Below are 16355 nucleotides of genomic sequence, written 5' to 3' on the forward strand. Positions count from 1 at the left end.
CAACTTCTCATAGGGAGTTGCACAAAATCTAGGGACACACAGTAGATAGGGACCAAACCAGAGAAACATGGTTATTTTCCTTTTATTTAATATATTACAGATGTTAATATTTTGCTAAGTTATTAGTATTCTTACTCTGACCCTATTTTTACATGACCTTCTATAACGGGTCTTAGAAAAATAACAGTTATGGTACATAATCAGTGCCTAGTACCTCTCTTTTGCTACACTTACCACAAACAGGACTTGTTAATCATGGTTACTCTCCTTTCCTAGACAATAAATTCCATGAGTACAGAACTGGCTAGTTTACACTCCTTCCTGTGTCCAGCACAAGGCATGACAGAATACACTCAATAAATATTTGTTGGATGAGTGTTGAAAGACTAGCACTAAAGAGGCTACTGGGAGAACTGGAGTTGATGCCTGAATTACTTAAGTACGATTCACATGGGGCATAAACACAATATCCTTATTTAAAAAAAAAAAAAAAGGTTTATACCCTGACACTGAAATTGCTTTAGAAATAACTGGTTGCTGTCACAAGTTAGAAAATAATGCTCTATTATGCTGGAAGAGTTTTTTTTTATTCAATCTCTTCTCCATCTATTCAAGTCCCTTTAATACTCAACAGCGTTTCAGCTACATTTAGAGCCATAACCTAAAATTCAGCGTTTTACAGAACCCATACTTTAATAAATATCAATTGTAATTGCTTCCTCAGATAACTTCTCTCCCTCTTTCTGTCAATCTACTTCCAAAAGTGGTTAACATAATGTCCCTTAGACACTGCATTTATCATATCCTTTCCTACCTCAGAGCCTACAGTTAATCTCAATAGGCAACTGTTTGACATTTAAACTTATTAAGAAGTTAACGTATTAACAATTCCCGTTAAGGGTTTCTGACGTCCTTCCATTAATTGTCCGACCTACCATTCCTTCAAACCAAACTCCCATCGTATTACCATTCCCCAAACAGGCACAAAATGCATGGATCTAACCAAGCAGAGATGATGGAAGGTTTCTTCTGAACTCCACCAGTGAGGTCTCACTATTTTGTCAAGACACTACAGAAGGAAGCCCAATGCACTTTTCAGAATGTCTATGAAAGATTTTACCCCAGGCACTTATGGAGAGAGAGACATTAATAGAAAATCATTGTCAGGGCTTCCCTGGTGGTGCAGTGGTTGAGAGTCCGCCTGCCGATGCAGGGGACGCGGGTTCGTGCCCCGGTCTGGGAGGATCCCACGTGCCGCGGGGCTGCTGAGCCTGCGCGTCCGGAGCCTGTGCTCCGCAACGGGAGAGGCCGCAACTGTGAGAGGCCCGTGTACCACAAAAAAAAAAAGAAAAGAAAAGAAAAGAAAAGAAAATCATTGTCAATTCTAATTTTTAGGGATTATTTAGAGGTTTATTTAAAATAAATCTAAAACTATTAGATGCTGTTGATTTAGCCTTTGTGAAAGGAAATCTAAACTTTTTAACAGGGACAATGATACATCTGTATTTTAATATATTAGTTATTAAGAATATTACACTCTTCACTGGTAGTGAACCTATCAATACCTGGCTACATAACCCATCCTCATGAATTCCCTGCAACTTCTATTAATTGGAAAAAAAAATCAAAGGATTATATTACTCAAGGAAATCAGTACAACAGCCTTTCATGGAAACCAAACTAAATTCCTATTTAAAGGCTCAATTTACCTCCTGCCATTTTTTTCAGATGCAAATGAAAAAAGAAAAACAAGTTGATCAAATAGAGAAAAAAAATATCAAAAAATGAAATGTAACCACAAGAGACAGATTTAACATTGACTGAAATGCGGGAAGATATCAGGATAGAATTAGCAGTTCCTTAGCTACTGCATCTTTGTCTGTTTCAGAAATCTCCATTGCCTTAAATCTGGGTCATGCAGCATTCACACATGCTCCAGAAGATAAGAATATCCTTATTACAGAACTTTTCTGTACTTGGTGTGATAATTAGTGAGAAGAAGAAAACATTTCAAAAAAAATCAATGATGCTCTTCTATATTTTCATAATTGCCATTCAATAAGATCTTAGAAGTCTTGCCGCATTTACTTCTGTTTATAATTACCTGCAGTCAGTTGTGAGGGAACAGCACTTGATTAAACAGAAGACTTCGCAACAACAATTTCTGTGTAGTTTCAATTTCTGTGCAGCTTTTGATATTTACAATTGACTACAGGTGTGTGGGAAATGTTCTGGGAATTCACAGCATTTAAAGATTCCAAGAATGACAACTTCCAGCTCTAGGAAAATGATTAGTGTCATTAATGTTTCCTTTGAAGCAGAGGCATGGTGAGAGCCAAGGTTAGGAGTCAGAGAAAATGGCTTATTGATTCTCAGAGGCTGTTTCTCTATTCCTAAACTGGGCAACTATAACTGATTAAGCGATTTCATACAGATGACAGGAGATAATGTATGTGAAGTGCCCAGCACATAATAAAAACTCAATAATGTTAAGTTCCATTCCATCCCCATGTCCTGCTCCAAATTCTGCCTGCTGGAAACTGCAGCAAACCTCAGGATTCCTTGGAAGCATGAGTCAAATGGAATTGACCCTTTTTCTGATTTCAGTTTGCCTACTGCCTAGACCACAATCATGGGGTGAAGGAAGGAGGTTGTAGAAAAGAAATTGTTTTAGTTTGAAAGGATTTTTTTTTGTAATTTATTTTTATAGTGGAGTATAGCTGATTTACAATGCTGTGTTTCTTTCTGGTGTACATCCCCTTGATTCACTTACAGAGAGAGACATCTATATATTCTTTTTCAGACTCTTACCAGTCTTATATTCTCTTCCGGTGATGACAGTGTGTTGAGTCGAGTTCTATGTGCTATACAGTAGTTCCTTATCGATTACCTATTTTCTCTATGGAAGGGTATGCCTGCTAATTTCCACCTCCTGGTTTATGCCTCACCCCCTCCCACCTTTCCCCTTTGGTAGCCATAAGTTTGTTTTCTAAATCTGTGATTCTGTTTCTGTTTTGTAAGTTAGTTCATTTGTATCCATTTTTAGATGGATCACCTATAAGTGATATCACACGATAGTTTGAAAGGACTGAGCCATCTCCCTCCTCTTCACTTTTAGATGGCCACGAACAAAGGTGGCTGTAAACAGAATGATTCATGCCAAGTTTAAAGCAATGCCACCGAAAATCAAAGATTTAACATAAAAAAGAGTATGTTGCCTAAATATGAAGATGTGGGAAACAGACTGACAAGCTGCAGGATAAGTATTTATAATGGTTCATAGGTCTAACTGTTATCCCACCATTTCTATACACTTAAAACGTCACTTTTAAAAATAATTAACAGGGCTTCCCTGGTGGCGCAGTGGTTGAGAGTCCGCCTGCCGATGCAGGGGACACGGGTTCGTGCCCCGATCCCGGAAGATCCCACATGCCGCGGAGCGGCTGGGCCCGCGAGCCATGGCCGCGGAGCCTGTGTGTCCGGAGCCTGTGCTCCGCAACGGGAGAGGCCACAGCAGTGAGAGGCCCGCGTACAGCAAAAAAAAAAAAAAAAAAAAAAAAAAAAAAAAAAATTAACAGTACGTATTATCCTATTCCCAAAACACTTTAGGAATTTCCAATATTGCTAAGCCCTCTTTTGGCAGGGGATAATTTTACTTTCGAAAATGTTATCTGGGCAATACCTGACAAGTCATTTCTCTTCACTCAGGACCCATACAGCCACCACAGGAGCCCCCAGAAATGATGCTGACTCTACCTCTTTTCAGCCTGTGGTCTGATCCTTCAAAATATCCATCTGATTTCCTACCACTGCTTATTTTCCTGCCTGCCTTAGGGGCTGCAAGGATAAATTAGTAGCCTAGATTAGCGTTAGTTTCCATCTGGCCAATTCTGACTTGAGGAGTGAGAGTTCTACCCTAAGAAATAAGAAGCAATGCTCACTTTATTAGATAGGAAGCAGGTGACCAAGGTCTGTCCTATAACTTTCAAAGTGTGAGGAGGAGGAGAAAGTGCAGGGGAAAATATTTTCTACCAACACAGATTGAGATTCAAATGCAAATACTTTTTTCAAGCACCTATTATGTGCCAGATCCTTTGCTAGGTGCTGATAGCATATTACCTTGTTTAATCCTTAGAATTCAGACAAACCTATGACTTTGCATTAAGGCCAGAGAGATGTGCTACTAAAGCACCCACCCAACCCCATTTACCTAGGGATTTAGAGTCTTCGTTAAAGGGAGGAGAGCTGCAATGCCCAGACACCAGTACACAGATGGTCCTTTCCTTCTAACTTGGTGAGAATCAACCTATGCTGTGCATAAAAATTACTACTCAGGCTTGTATATACAAAACTATGTCTCATGTACTTTACTGGTAAGTTAAGAGCTTCCCAAGGGCTTACTATCTGCATTATTTTAGCCATTAAAACCTAATGCCCACAGGAGATGCAACTCCACTTTAATACAGGTAAGGTGCCTAGTGCAGTGCCTGACACCAAGAGAAGACTCTGTCCACGGTCTATTTTCCATGGAAGAATGTCAAGAGAAGGGGTCGGGGCTGCTGGAGAGTTTGTCGGCTTTAGCATTTTATTTTTGTAAGGGGTAATTATGTGAGCATAAGCCCTGTAATGGTCCACTTAAAATAGGCCAACATAGATGTCCTGGAGCAGAACAAATTCCGACCGCGTTGAAATGTATTTTACATTCTTGCCATCTCATCTTTAGCACTACGTGAAGCAATCTTCTGCTACTTTTCCCAACCCTCTGTGAAAAAGCTGAAAAGGAATTTGATTTTATAACAGATAAGATTACTGTAAATTTCTAAAGACCTAAGTTATGAAAGAAGAGGTCTTTTAACCAAAAAAATTCATTTAATTTAAAAATCTAAGCTGAACTGAGGAGAACTGGATTGGGGAAAAAAATACTACTGAAGAGAGAATTTTGCCTTTCAAAAAATTTCAAGTGGAGGATTTACCTTATCAATCTTATCTTAGGTACACAAGACCTTAACTAAAAACCATAATCAGCTCATCATAACCGTTTGAAGAAAACCACTGTTCATTGCTAGGTGACAAAAGTGATGAGGAAGCACATTTTCCATGCCCTCTTCAAGGGCAATATTTGGAAGCATCTGAGATATTCATTTCTAAGACAACCACTGTGACATTCTACCTCTTTACTATGGCTCTCCTACAAACTTTTGTCTGCCCAGCAGCTAGGGTGTTCTTTGTAATTTTTCCCTTGAAAGTGGTGATAAGCTAAAAATATTTACATTTAATAAATTAAACTTCTGATACAAAAAATAGAAAACACTATAATTTTGCATTTTCTTAAAAGGTGACTCTAACAGCACATCAAATCACTGGGATTCTCCAGCTTAAACACATCAACAGCTGACCACCTGATGTAGGATGAAATCCAGCCTTTCCACAGCCTTCACCCTCCAGCATGGTCTGGCCCCAGCCACCATCTGCATCTGATCTTGTGCCACTCTTGCTTGCTCTCTGATTTCCTGAAGTTCCTATCAAGTATCAAGCTCCTTCCTCTCCAAGGGCCTTTGAATGTGCCGCTCCCTTTGCCTCAACACCCTTCTTCCAACTGGGCTCAGGATATCCCTCCTTCAAGTCTCAGGGAGCGGCACTTCCACAGGGAAGTCTTTTCTGACCCAATATAAGCTACCCTGAATCTCGTAACATTCTTTCCTTTTCTTTCATAATCATAATTTGTACTTAGATATTGTGTTTATTGGTTTAATGTCAATCTCTCCCACTAGACTCTAAGATCCATGAGAAAGAAAGCATACCCCTTGGTCACGACCCTCGAAGCCCAGGACATGTCTGAAGACAATAAACATTTGCTGAAGAAATGGATGCTGGATCCCCTCACCTTTTCCCACCCTGTCCAACTACATTTGAAATATGGGATATAGCCTTTCCTTTCTTATTTGTTCAATAACTATTTATATTTTGACTCAGAAAACTGAAAAGCAGAACCTGAAACCTCTTTTCTTCCCAAAGTAACCACAACCAAAGAGAAGGAGGGTAGAACTTTGGGTACTGCTTTAGACCCTTGTTTCTTCTTATAATCAAGATAGAATTAGTCATATATGTGGCAAAGGAAATTCCCACAAGAACCCATGACTTGTAGCTTAGCCACTGAGGGTTAAGATGAGATGGCTGAAATATTAACAGAATGCCTCAAAGGAACACCTTTTATTTTCAGATCACAGGGAACTAATCCTAAAGTAACGGTTAACTGAACTGACAATCCCACAAATTATGATAATCTTCAAAGTGTACAAAAGTACATACCTGGTTTCATACCATTTGTAACCCTGAACCTATCCTGCACCCAGTGTGGATCAAATGGTACATCACTGAGCTGGGAAACCTTCATCTTTCGTTTGTTCTCACAGATATCCTACTGATTTATTAATAATCAGGAAGAAAATGTTACTTGAGTGACGTCAGTTGCGTATTAAATGGTGGTGATAAACGCTTTGCTTTCATGGCATCATTACCTTCATTTTTTTTTACCATATGATTCCATTTATATTATTTTTTTATTGAAGTGCCGTTGCTGTACAATAGTCTATAAGTACGATACAGTGATTCACAATTTTTAAAGGTTATACTCCATTTATAGTTATTACAAAATATTGACTATATCCCCTGTTGTGTTGTACAATATATCCTTGTAGCTTATTTTATACCTAATAGTTTGTACCTCTTCATTCCCTACCCCTAATATTAAAAAGAAAGCAGTATTTTGCCTGATATTCTTCTATTTTTTTCCTTCACTAATAGCAAATATTCAACAGGGAAAATAAAGTCTCTCCGAAAAATCAAAATTGATATTTCCTGTTTGCCCTACTAGTCCAAATACAATGCTATTTAAAAATCATCAGCTATTGTATATTATGAAAAACTCATTTGCTTGCAGAAAAAACACAACGTCTGGTCAACTCTCTTCCTTTTTCTAGACATAGAACAAAGGCGTTATCTCAGCAGACGGGGAAGAAAACAATTTATGTTTCACGAATTCAGCTCTGCTCAGCAAATTCATTCGTTAATTAAAATAAACAGCACAAAAAAGGGTACGTTTGGTCAGTCAATTGCCTGCAATCACAGGAGAATTTTGAAATACAAAAGCCTGCGTGTTTTACTTAGCTGAAACCAGAATGTTATTCTTTTATCATTATTTAGCAGACAAGTCATATGAGGAAAACCCTCACAATACTCTGTAGTATACTTGCAGCTGCTTTCAAAATGAGTGGAAACATTATTCTATTTAATGCTTTCATTTTATTTAAAAAGATTGACTTTGTTCTACGTAAAGTTTCCAGCACTGAGCCATACAGCCATAAAGGTTTTTGAATTTTAAAAATAAAACATTTAAGTTCTGTTTAAGAAACTATAATGCAATTTTAAATATGTGGCGTGTTTTGAAAGAGTCATGAAATTTGTTAAAATGGCATTTTCAGATTAATTTTTAGCTTTGAGAAAAAATATTTCACAGGAAAATCACTGCATCATAAAATATATTTGAATCATTAAAGTTCTTACATGTGTTTCAGCATATATAGTTTTGAAAGTGGCATTTCCTTAACCAGTATTACTTTATAGCAGTGTTTCCCAAATGGGGGTGATTTGGAGACCTTTTTGGCTGTCACAACTAGGGAGGTGCTGCTGGCATATAGTGAGCACACAGAGGCCAGGGAGGCTACAAAGCGTCCTGCAGTGCAGAAGATAGCCCCCTCCCTGCAACAACAGCAGCAACAAACACCGGCCCCGAGTGTCGATCGTGCCGAGGGCGGGAAAACCCTGCTTTAAAACGAGATGCATGAGGGAAGGGATGTGGGAACAGATGTATATGTAGGACTGATTCACTTTGTTATAAAGCAGAAACTAATAAAAAAATAAATAAATAAAACTGTTAAAAAAAATTTTTTTTAATTGTTTTGAACCCAATGGAAAGGTCAGGTTTTCAGAAAGGAAGATATTCTAGGCAAAATACATACTGAGTCACCGCCTGAGAAAGTATAACTTAGGCCCAAATGACACTACTCAGAACAATTAATTTTAAGTATATAAAGTCAAGATACAAGAATTTTCTAAATGGGAATAATCTTGGCATTGTAATAAAGCTCCACTGACATTCAGTTCAAACTTTCTGTGCCTGGTACAAAGTAGGCATTTAACAAATATTTACTGAGGGAAGGAGAAAGAAGGACCTTCTTGTGCCATATCCCACGACACTGTATACGGTAACATTACACCAAGATAATGGGCTGTATTAGGTTGTTAGGGGTCCTCTAAGCTCCTCCCTTCCTCCACAGCACTAGCCTGTAGCCAGCCAGCGGGTGACATTTCCCGGTTTCCTATGCAGCTAGGTGCGTCCACAAAAGTTCTCACCAATGCACATGTGTGCGCTGCTTACAGGAAGCTGCTTCTCCTTCATTTCCACCCTTGCCCCCACCCTTCACCGTAGGTTGGGATGTGGAGGTGGCATTGACCAAGTTTCAACCGTACAGAGGACGCTAATTCCCTAAGGAGAGCAATAAGCCACCTGGGGTAGCTGAAGACCACTTGGCACAGAGCTGCCCCTCCAGCAGAGATCAATCATCTCCAGAATGGTATGTGAGAAATGAACTACTTATTTAATCTATTATACTTTGGGTCTCTTTGTTGCAGCTGCTTGCACAAGTCAATTCTAAAATCTGATATCCCCTATGATACAAGGGCTACAAATGCTTTCTATCTGAGGAAATGTTAAACTGGCTAACTTCTTAAAGTTTCAGTGTGAATAAGACTTGAAAATCTGGATTATACGGTCACTCTATAGGGACTACTGGTTAGGATGAAGAACTGTCATGTCTGTTAATAGTGTTAATTCTCAGTTACCTAATCCAAATGGAAAAAGAAGGCCAATCTGGAGCTACCTGCCCAAGGAATTCATTGTTTCAATGATATAATATTTACATAAACTCATGCTAATGATAGCGGGCTAGACCCTGTAAAAATGGAGGCTAAAACAATTTTAACTCTTAAAATTTTATAATTACAGCATTTTCATCTTCCTGCCTTTGTCTCCCCTTTGAGTAAGACGCTGGTAAAAATACTAGTAGCAAGAGGGAAAAGGGAGTGAGGGCCAGAGGATTCCACAAACTAAACATTGAGCATTGAAATAATGATTTCTGGATTAAGTTGTATATTCATATCTTGAACATTTGATTAAATTTGATTCAAAAGCCTCTGTGTCTATCTTGGTTTTCAGAAAATATAGCTGCTTCTTGTTGCACACATTCTTTATTAAACTCCAAACTACTTTCTAGATTTTATTTGATATAGAATATATTCATTCAACAATTTATTCCTACTTTATGTGAATGAGAGGGAAATCATTGAGAAACAAAATATTTCTTATGCGATGAAATTAAAACAATTACATTTAAGCAGCTTTATGCAATTCAGATTTTCCATTAATATTGCTCTTTTTAAAATATAATTTCCCCCCAATGAAAATTAATGTCTTGAATATTATATCTGTTATAAAGTCATAAACTTACTGAGAAATATTTTTACCTTAAACATCTGAAAACAGTAAAAGTACCAAAATATATACTGTAATTTCCTAACACCCTTCCCCCAAAATCATATTTATGGATTGTCCTGACAAGTCTATGGCCATTAATTCAATGATCTATGCAACTTTCATGGTAACCTGACAATCAAGAGCATCAGGATAACATGATTAAAAAAGTAAAATAGCTTGGTCTGAAATACCTTTTTAAAGTTTCTAAAATTCTAAAGAATTTGAATGCCTCACAACACAAATCATTTCTAAATTTTAATAAAATTCAGGGCACAGATTAGGCATCTTGTATCTCAAAAAAAAAAATCACAATTTACATATTAAATTCAAAAATCTTTACTATACTGAGAAAGTACTTTCGACTTATTCTTGAAACAAAATGTACTTCTCCCAACTGAACACTGTTTACTAATTTAGATTTTGACTTTTAATTTAGGAATAAGTTTATCTTATAATATGAAGTAAAAATAAAAGTTTCACATTCTCTCTCCTTCCCAATTTCTTTCTGGGGCACTAGCCAGTCACTAAATTATATTCTACTGTTAAAGGAAAAGGTAACTAAAGGACACATCTAGACCCAAGTAAATATTTCACTAGTTTCACCAGTTCCAACTAATGCCCCCAAGGGAATAGTCAATCAGTAAATCACCACAGTGAGTCTATCACAGCTATGACAGGTATATGAAAATGACATTATTACCTACTCCTAAAAATGTAATGATCTAAACAAATCAACCACAATTCTCAATTTTAAAAAGGGACGAAAGGCTTTAAGAATCTCCAAACATGCCAAGTTCTGGCATGCCACATTTTCAACCTGAGAAGTCTCAATCTCTTTGGGCTTATTATTTGTTTGATTTCAGTCTATAAATAAAAGAGACTGGTACCGGCCAGTGGTCCTTCACAGGGGCAGTACCCTAGATGTCTTGGAAATAAGCAAGAACAATTAGTTTTCACAGTGACTGGCACTTAGGGAGCAGGGCTAGGGGTTTGCTACACATTCAGGAACTGTCCCAAGTCCCCAGAATTTTCAAATGTCCCTCAGCTCATTCCTTTCATTAGAACCTTCAGTATGACTATCTGAGCCTAAAGAGTAACTTCTTTCCACACATAAACAAGTTGTTTTAATTCAGTTTTAATGAACACTAAATTTTTCAGCCATTCAACTGTCATGTAAATGTCTGCTTTTGTTGGGAACTTTACCAAGTGTCATTCACCATTTCAGAAAAATCACCTCACCAATAGTAAATCTGCTCCCTGTATCCAAGTCAATGACATGGCATGTGTGGATCAGGATTCTTTTCAACAATTGCACTCATGTCAATGTTATGAGAATAGGTGGGAACAGCCATCTATTTTATCATGTCTTCCACTATAGTCATGCCTGAGCAGTTATATGTTGAAACACCTAATATTTTATTATAAATTACTCTCCTGTTACTTTTTATCACAATTAGGGCAATGTATTAGTTATTTTTAACATAGCCTACTTACATATGCAATTTTCCATAATTTCATTTCAGCGTAGTAAAAGGGTAATACAAAGTATTTTATGAAAATGAAAACCTAGGTCTGATAGATATGCAAATCCTGACCTAGAATATCACCTAAGGCTCCTTGCAGCTCCAACATGCTTTGATTCTATGAAAAACTTTCAGTTCGGCAAGCCCTGATCATTAGCAAGCCTTTACCTCTGCTGAAGTTTGAAAGTATCACAATTAAGTAAAAATGGGAAATACATGTGGTTGCTAAGGTGATACATAAAAACACAGACTCTGCTAAATGCTCCAACATTTGTGTGAGCAGAGGGAAATGCCACGGTGCTGATGCCTTTTACAGGTGAATAGAGAGGGACAGAGAAATACCTAAGGGAGAACTGAAGCCCCCACATCTCTTTGGTCTCAAGAAGCTACACTACTGGCCTCACAGGTGACTGTTGCCTTGTTCTCTCCTTGGGCTGAGGGTCTCAGATCTGAGTGATGCACTGCCTTAGCCTGTCTCCCCCAAAGTTCATTCAAGAAAATATACACTGGCAAACAGTGCAAATGTCCCAAAAGTGAAACAGGAAGAATTCCTCTCACTATCAAACTGTGTACAAGTCTACTTAGCAATTCTTATCCTTCAAAAAGCAACACCCTCAATTCATCACTGGCATGGAGGTGGTATAATCACACTCCACTTTTTCTGAGGCCATCATTCTCTGTCATCAGATTGAAGAATAATTATTATCCCCACTATACCAATTTCCAGGTTGTGAAAATGTACTTAACTCATTATTTCAGGAACTGTTGCCCCTTGCCCCACTGGATTCTCAGCATGTCCACCATCTCCATTATGTCTGACCGTCCACCGTTATCTCTTTCCCCACCATATTAGCACCCATAGGGGCAACCTTGTTTTTACTGATACATTCCACAGAGTTTCACTTGTTAAAATAAACTCCCTAAGACAAAGTTTGAGGAAATATTCCCTGGTGAAAAAAATAAATCCATACTTCCTGTGTAATAAATATACCCCTCTTGGTCAAATGACCAAGAGTCAGGAAACACCTGATTACATACAAAGTATTAAATATAAAAGAGAAAAATAAAACCTTAAGTTTGGCTCACATACCAAAACAAGAGCAATCTTGGGAGTGACCAGTTAAGCTTTCCTTTTTTGTGTGTGTGGTACGCAGGCCTCTCACTGTTGTGGCCTCTCCCGACAGGCTCTGGAGGCGCAGGCTCAGCGGCCATGGCTCACAGGCCCAGCCGCTCCGTGGCATGTGGGATCCTCCCAGACCGGGGCACGAACCCACGTCCCCTGCATCGGCAGGCGGACTCTCAACCACTGCGCCACCAGGGAAGCCCTAACCTTTCTTGATGTAGAATTTTCTAACATAACTTTTAAGGAAACAAAACTTTACTAAGGTATTCTAATATACTGGAAGATAATTCTTTGCAAATTATGTAAAGTTAAAAACTACTGTAAGATCAGATGAAAAAAGTAATAAAACTATTTGAAGATACATTATGTACATATAAACATTTAGTTTTTAACTCAAGAGTCTCTGAAAATAAGAAATCATAATTTATACAGGAAGGAAAAAACCTCTATTATCAGCAATTTCTTTTATAAATGATTCTCTTAGTTTTTCCTCACTGGCCTCACATATGTTTAGGATACCAAGCTACCAATTTTCTGAGAACTTATGTCTTTAACCAAATACATATGGGAAACATAAAAGAATTTCAGAAGCAATACAGCTTAATTCTCAAGTTCCTCAAATTAAACGGTTTAGAATCATTCCCCCTCCTTTCAATGACCATCTGACCTCAGTGTGCGTTTGGGCTTATCAAGGTTATGGGTTGGTATTTGGGGTAAGGGGCACATTTTAACCTGATGTAACATTTTAAATCTATATGACTCAAAAATTAAGAAGCAGCAGCTTCGCCACCGGCCATTTGAGAAAAGAAAATGATACAGAAATGGGACTCGGCCCTAGAAGGTTCTTACCCGCAGGGCCTCGATGACAAGGTCTCTGGCCTCCAGCTCCCCTTCCATCACGCTGAGGAGCATCCGAAGCTCTGATTTACTGAGGTTGTCCACATCAAAGTCTTTTTTCTGTAACACAAATTTTAAAAAATGAAAAAACTTCCTAAAGGTATGCAATGGACCATTTTTATCCCAGTGGCTCAGCAAACCCGAGGGGCCCCGTTTGGCAGCAATCCACGGTCTGACCTTCTAGGAGGAGAGGTAAAAACCACAGTGTGAATATCCCAAATATCTCCACTAAGGAGATCTATTTTCCCAGCCTGCCTACCCACCTGGCTTCAGGATCTCTTCAAATTATACTGTGCAATACAAATTTTAAGTCCCTGGAGTTTGTATCAAAACAGGCCCAGTGTGTGTTGGGGAGAAGTTGCGAGGGTAGCAAAGAGAGCACGAACGTATTGCTCGAAGGGCCCCAACATAAAGGCTCCTGTGAGGTTATTATAAATTCCAAGACTTCCAATAATAACGGGTCATGTTTATAGAACACTCTGCAGCAGAGGCCACCAGCTAGCAGCCTACAGCCAAATCTGGCCCACAGATGTGTGTTACTTGGGCCACAAAGTGTTTTGTTTTATTCAGTCAGTGCTAAGAAAATCTAAAGATGTCACCCAAAGATCCAGACCGCTGGCTTCCCCTCAAAACTCAGATGACCGGGTAACCCCAGATTCACATTCCCACAGGGTAATAAGCCGTAGAGCCAAGTAGCAGCTGCCCCTTTAGAAGAAGCATGCTCTGTGCTACCCCCAACCAAACACACACACGCACACGTAGTGTGCTTCTAAGAGGCCTGGCCTGCCACCCACATGTAGTCATCTGGGCCTGTGGTCAGGCGAGTCTGGTTCCCAACTCTCTTGTCTCCAACTGTGCCCTCTTTCCTCACAACAACTTTTACAAGCAGGTCTCCTGATAGCCATCTTATAGATGAAGCTGAGAGATGACGGGCTAGCGTGCTCACAGCCGGGCCTGGGTGAGTCCACAGCCCCAGCTTCCTCTACAGCACAGAGCCCACTTCTCCCTTCCGTGGAGACCCATTTGACAAACCCAGTCACCATCAGAGGGAGGGGAGCACACGTTCATCCCCAAACGTCTCAGGACACCTGACCTCAGAAGCCAGTCTTCAGGACGTTTCCGAACATGCCTTCGCATCTGCCTAGCACCCAGTGGTTTCCAAAGAACTCTCAAAGAACGAAATCTAACCTATAAGATAGATATCATCCCCTCTATTTTTTGGATTAGGAAACCACAACTCAGGAGTCAGATAATGCAGGCAGGTCACACAACCAGGAAACGGCAAAGCTGCAACCAAGTACTGCGATTTGTCAGCATGGTGCCAACATTCTAGAGATGAAAACAGTGCTATTCTATCAATGATCCAATGAGAACTCGTTTAGCACCTATGTATCTGACACCGTACTATCATTGTGATGACACAGAAGTAAACATAGCAAAGCCTATAAACGATTCCAGGGACTTCCAAACAGGTATGGCCAGAACTGGTCACTTCTCAGTTTCCAAAGAACCTTCTGGAAGAAGATGATGGTATAAAGGGGAAAGAGACCAGAGCTAGCTGGCTCTCTAAAGAAAGATTTTAAAAGGATCTTCCTCTTAAAACTGTTTCTTTTTGCACATACATTCAACAGAGCAGTTATTTGTAAAGGCAGGGGCTAAGGATGGAAAAAAAGAAAAAAACCTACAGCAAGCCTACAGGATGGATAGTTCTGGGAGACCCTTGTTTGGAAGGTTAACTTATGGATGTTCTGTGAATAGTAAAGTCCAATATACTAGGGCTTAAATTCTGCTCCCATTCATACTTGTTTCACGTAAGTCTTATAACCCAGTTCTTTTCAAATCCAGGCATAAGAATCACCTGGAGATTAACAATCTGTTAACACAGATTGCTGGGCTCCCTCCTTGAAGTTTGATTCTGAGGTGGGGCTGTGAATTTGCCTTTCTGTGTGCTCCCGTTGCTGTTGGTGGTTCTGGTCCAAAGATGATAGTTGGAGAAGCATTCTGTAACTTATCTGAGTCTGTTTTCTCATCTATATAAAAGAAATCCCAACATCTATCCCACAAAGTTCTTGTGAGGATTAAACAAGAACTTATCAATGACATGCACCCCCATGTTCACAGCAGCACTATTCACAATAGCCAAGACATGGAAACAACCTAAATGTCCATCGACAGATGAATGGATAAAGATGTGGTACATACAAACAATGGAATGCTACTCAGCCATAAAAAAGAATGAAATAATGCCATTTGCAGCAACATGGATGCAACTAGAGATCATCATACTAAGTGAAGTCAGAAAGAGAAAGACAATATGATATCATTTATATGTGGAATCTAAAATATGACACAAATGAACCTATCTACGAAACAGAAACAGACTCACGGACACAGAGAACAGACGAGGTTGCCAAGGGCAAGTGGGTTGGGGGAGGGATGGAGTGAGGTTTTGGGATTAGCAGATGTGGGCTATTATATATAGAATGAATAAACAACAAGGTCCTACTGTATGTGTATAGCTCAGAGAACTATATTCTGTATCTTATGAAAAACCATAATGGAAAAGAATATAACAAAAGAATTTATATACATATATATGTACATATATATGTATGTATGTATAACTGAATCACTTTGCTGTATAGCAGAAATTAACATAACACTGTAAATCAACTATACTTCGATTTAAAAAAAAGAACATGTCAATGAAGTGCTAAATAAAGGCAGGTGACTGTTATTATTAAAGCTGAGAGCACCCAGATGTTTTATGTAGGGAGGAGGGCTATTGGCTATGAGCCTATTTCTTTGAAAATCTATCAGCCCAAGTCCAATAAACTCAGTTTACTGACTATGATGAAAGACTCTTTTATCCTGGTTTTTCCCACTGAGATGGGAGAGTTAGCTGCAATTCTTATGTGCATTAGATGGTAACATTTTATTAATGCTGCTGCTGGTGGTTCTAAAGATTTTAATTAATTGTACATTTTACTGTCCTTGTTTCCCTGAAGCTTCATAAGCAAAGCACTCCATTTTAAAAACTAATAAATTATGAAAGACATTGCCAAGATTCTGATTCACATTAGAGTCAGGAGAGCTTGCCCTGGTTCCATCATCATCAACATCACAACATGTGACCTGCAACCAACACTTCTATTTTTTAATATATCACCGTCAATAAAAAGGAAAATTCATTAAAGAAACACTGTTACAGGGATTCTTG

At 38.8% G+C, this 16355-nt stretch overlaps 1 protein-coding gene across 3 annotated transcripts in view; it reads right to left on the minus strand.

Moving 5' to 3' along the window:
* The window catches only part of CTTNBP2 (cortactin binding protein 2), a 188890-nt gene that overhangs the window by 142055 nt on the left and 30480 nt on the right, over positions 1 to 16355 (minus strand). For all 3 annotated transcript variants that reach the window (XM_082632187.1, XM_082632186.1, XM_082632185.1), the window contains exon 2: positions 13088 to 13195. In XM_082632187.1, the coding sequence (XP_082488313.1) occupies positions 13088 to 13195 (108 nt within the window). The remainder of the gene's footprint in view (positions 1 to 13087; positions 13196 to 16355) is intronic.

Source organism: Mesoplodon mirus (genome assembly GCF_964341445.2).
Source record: "Mesoplodon mirus genome assembly, chromosome: 9".
NCBI classification, from domain to species: domain Eukaryota; kingdom Metazoa; phylum Chordata; class Mammalia; order Artiodactyla; family Ziphiidae; genus Mesoplodon; species Mesoplodon mirus.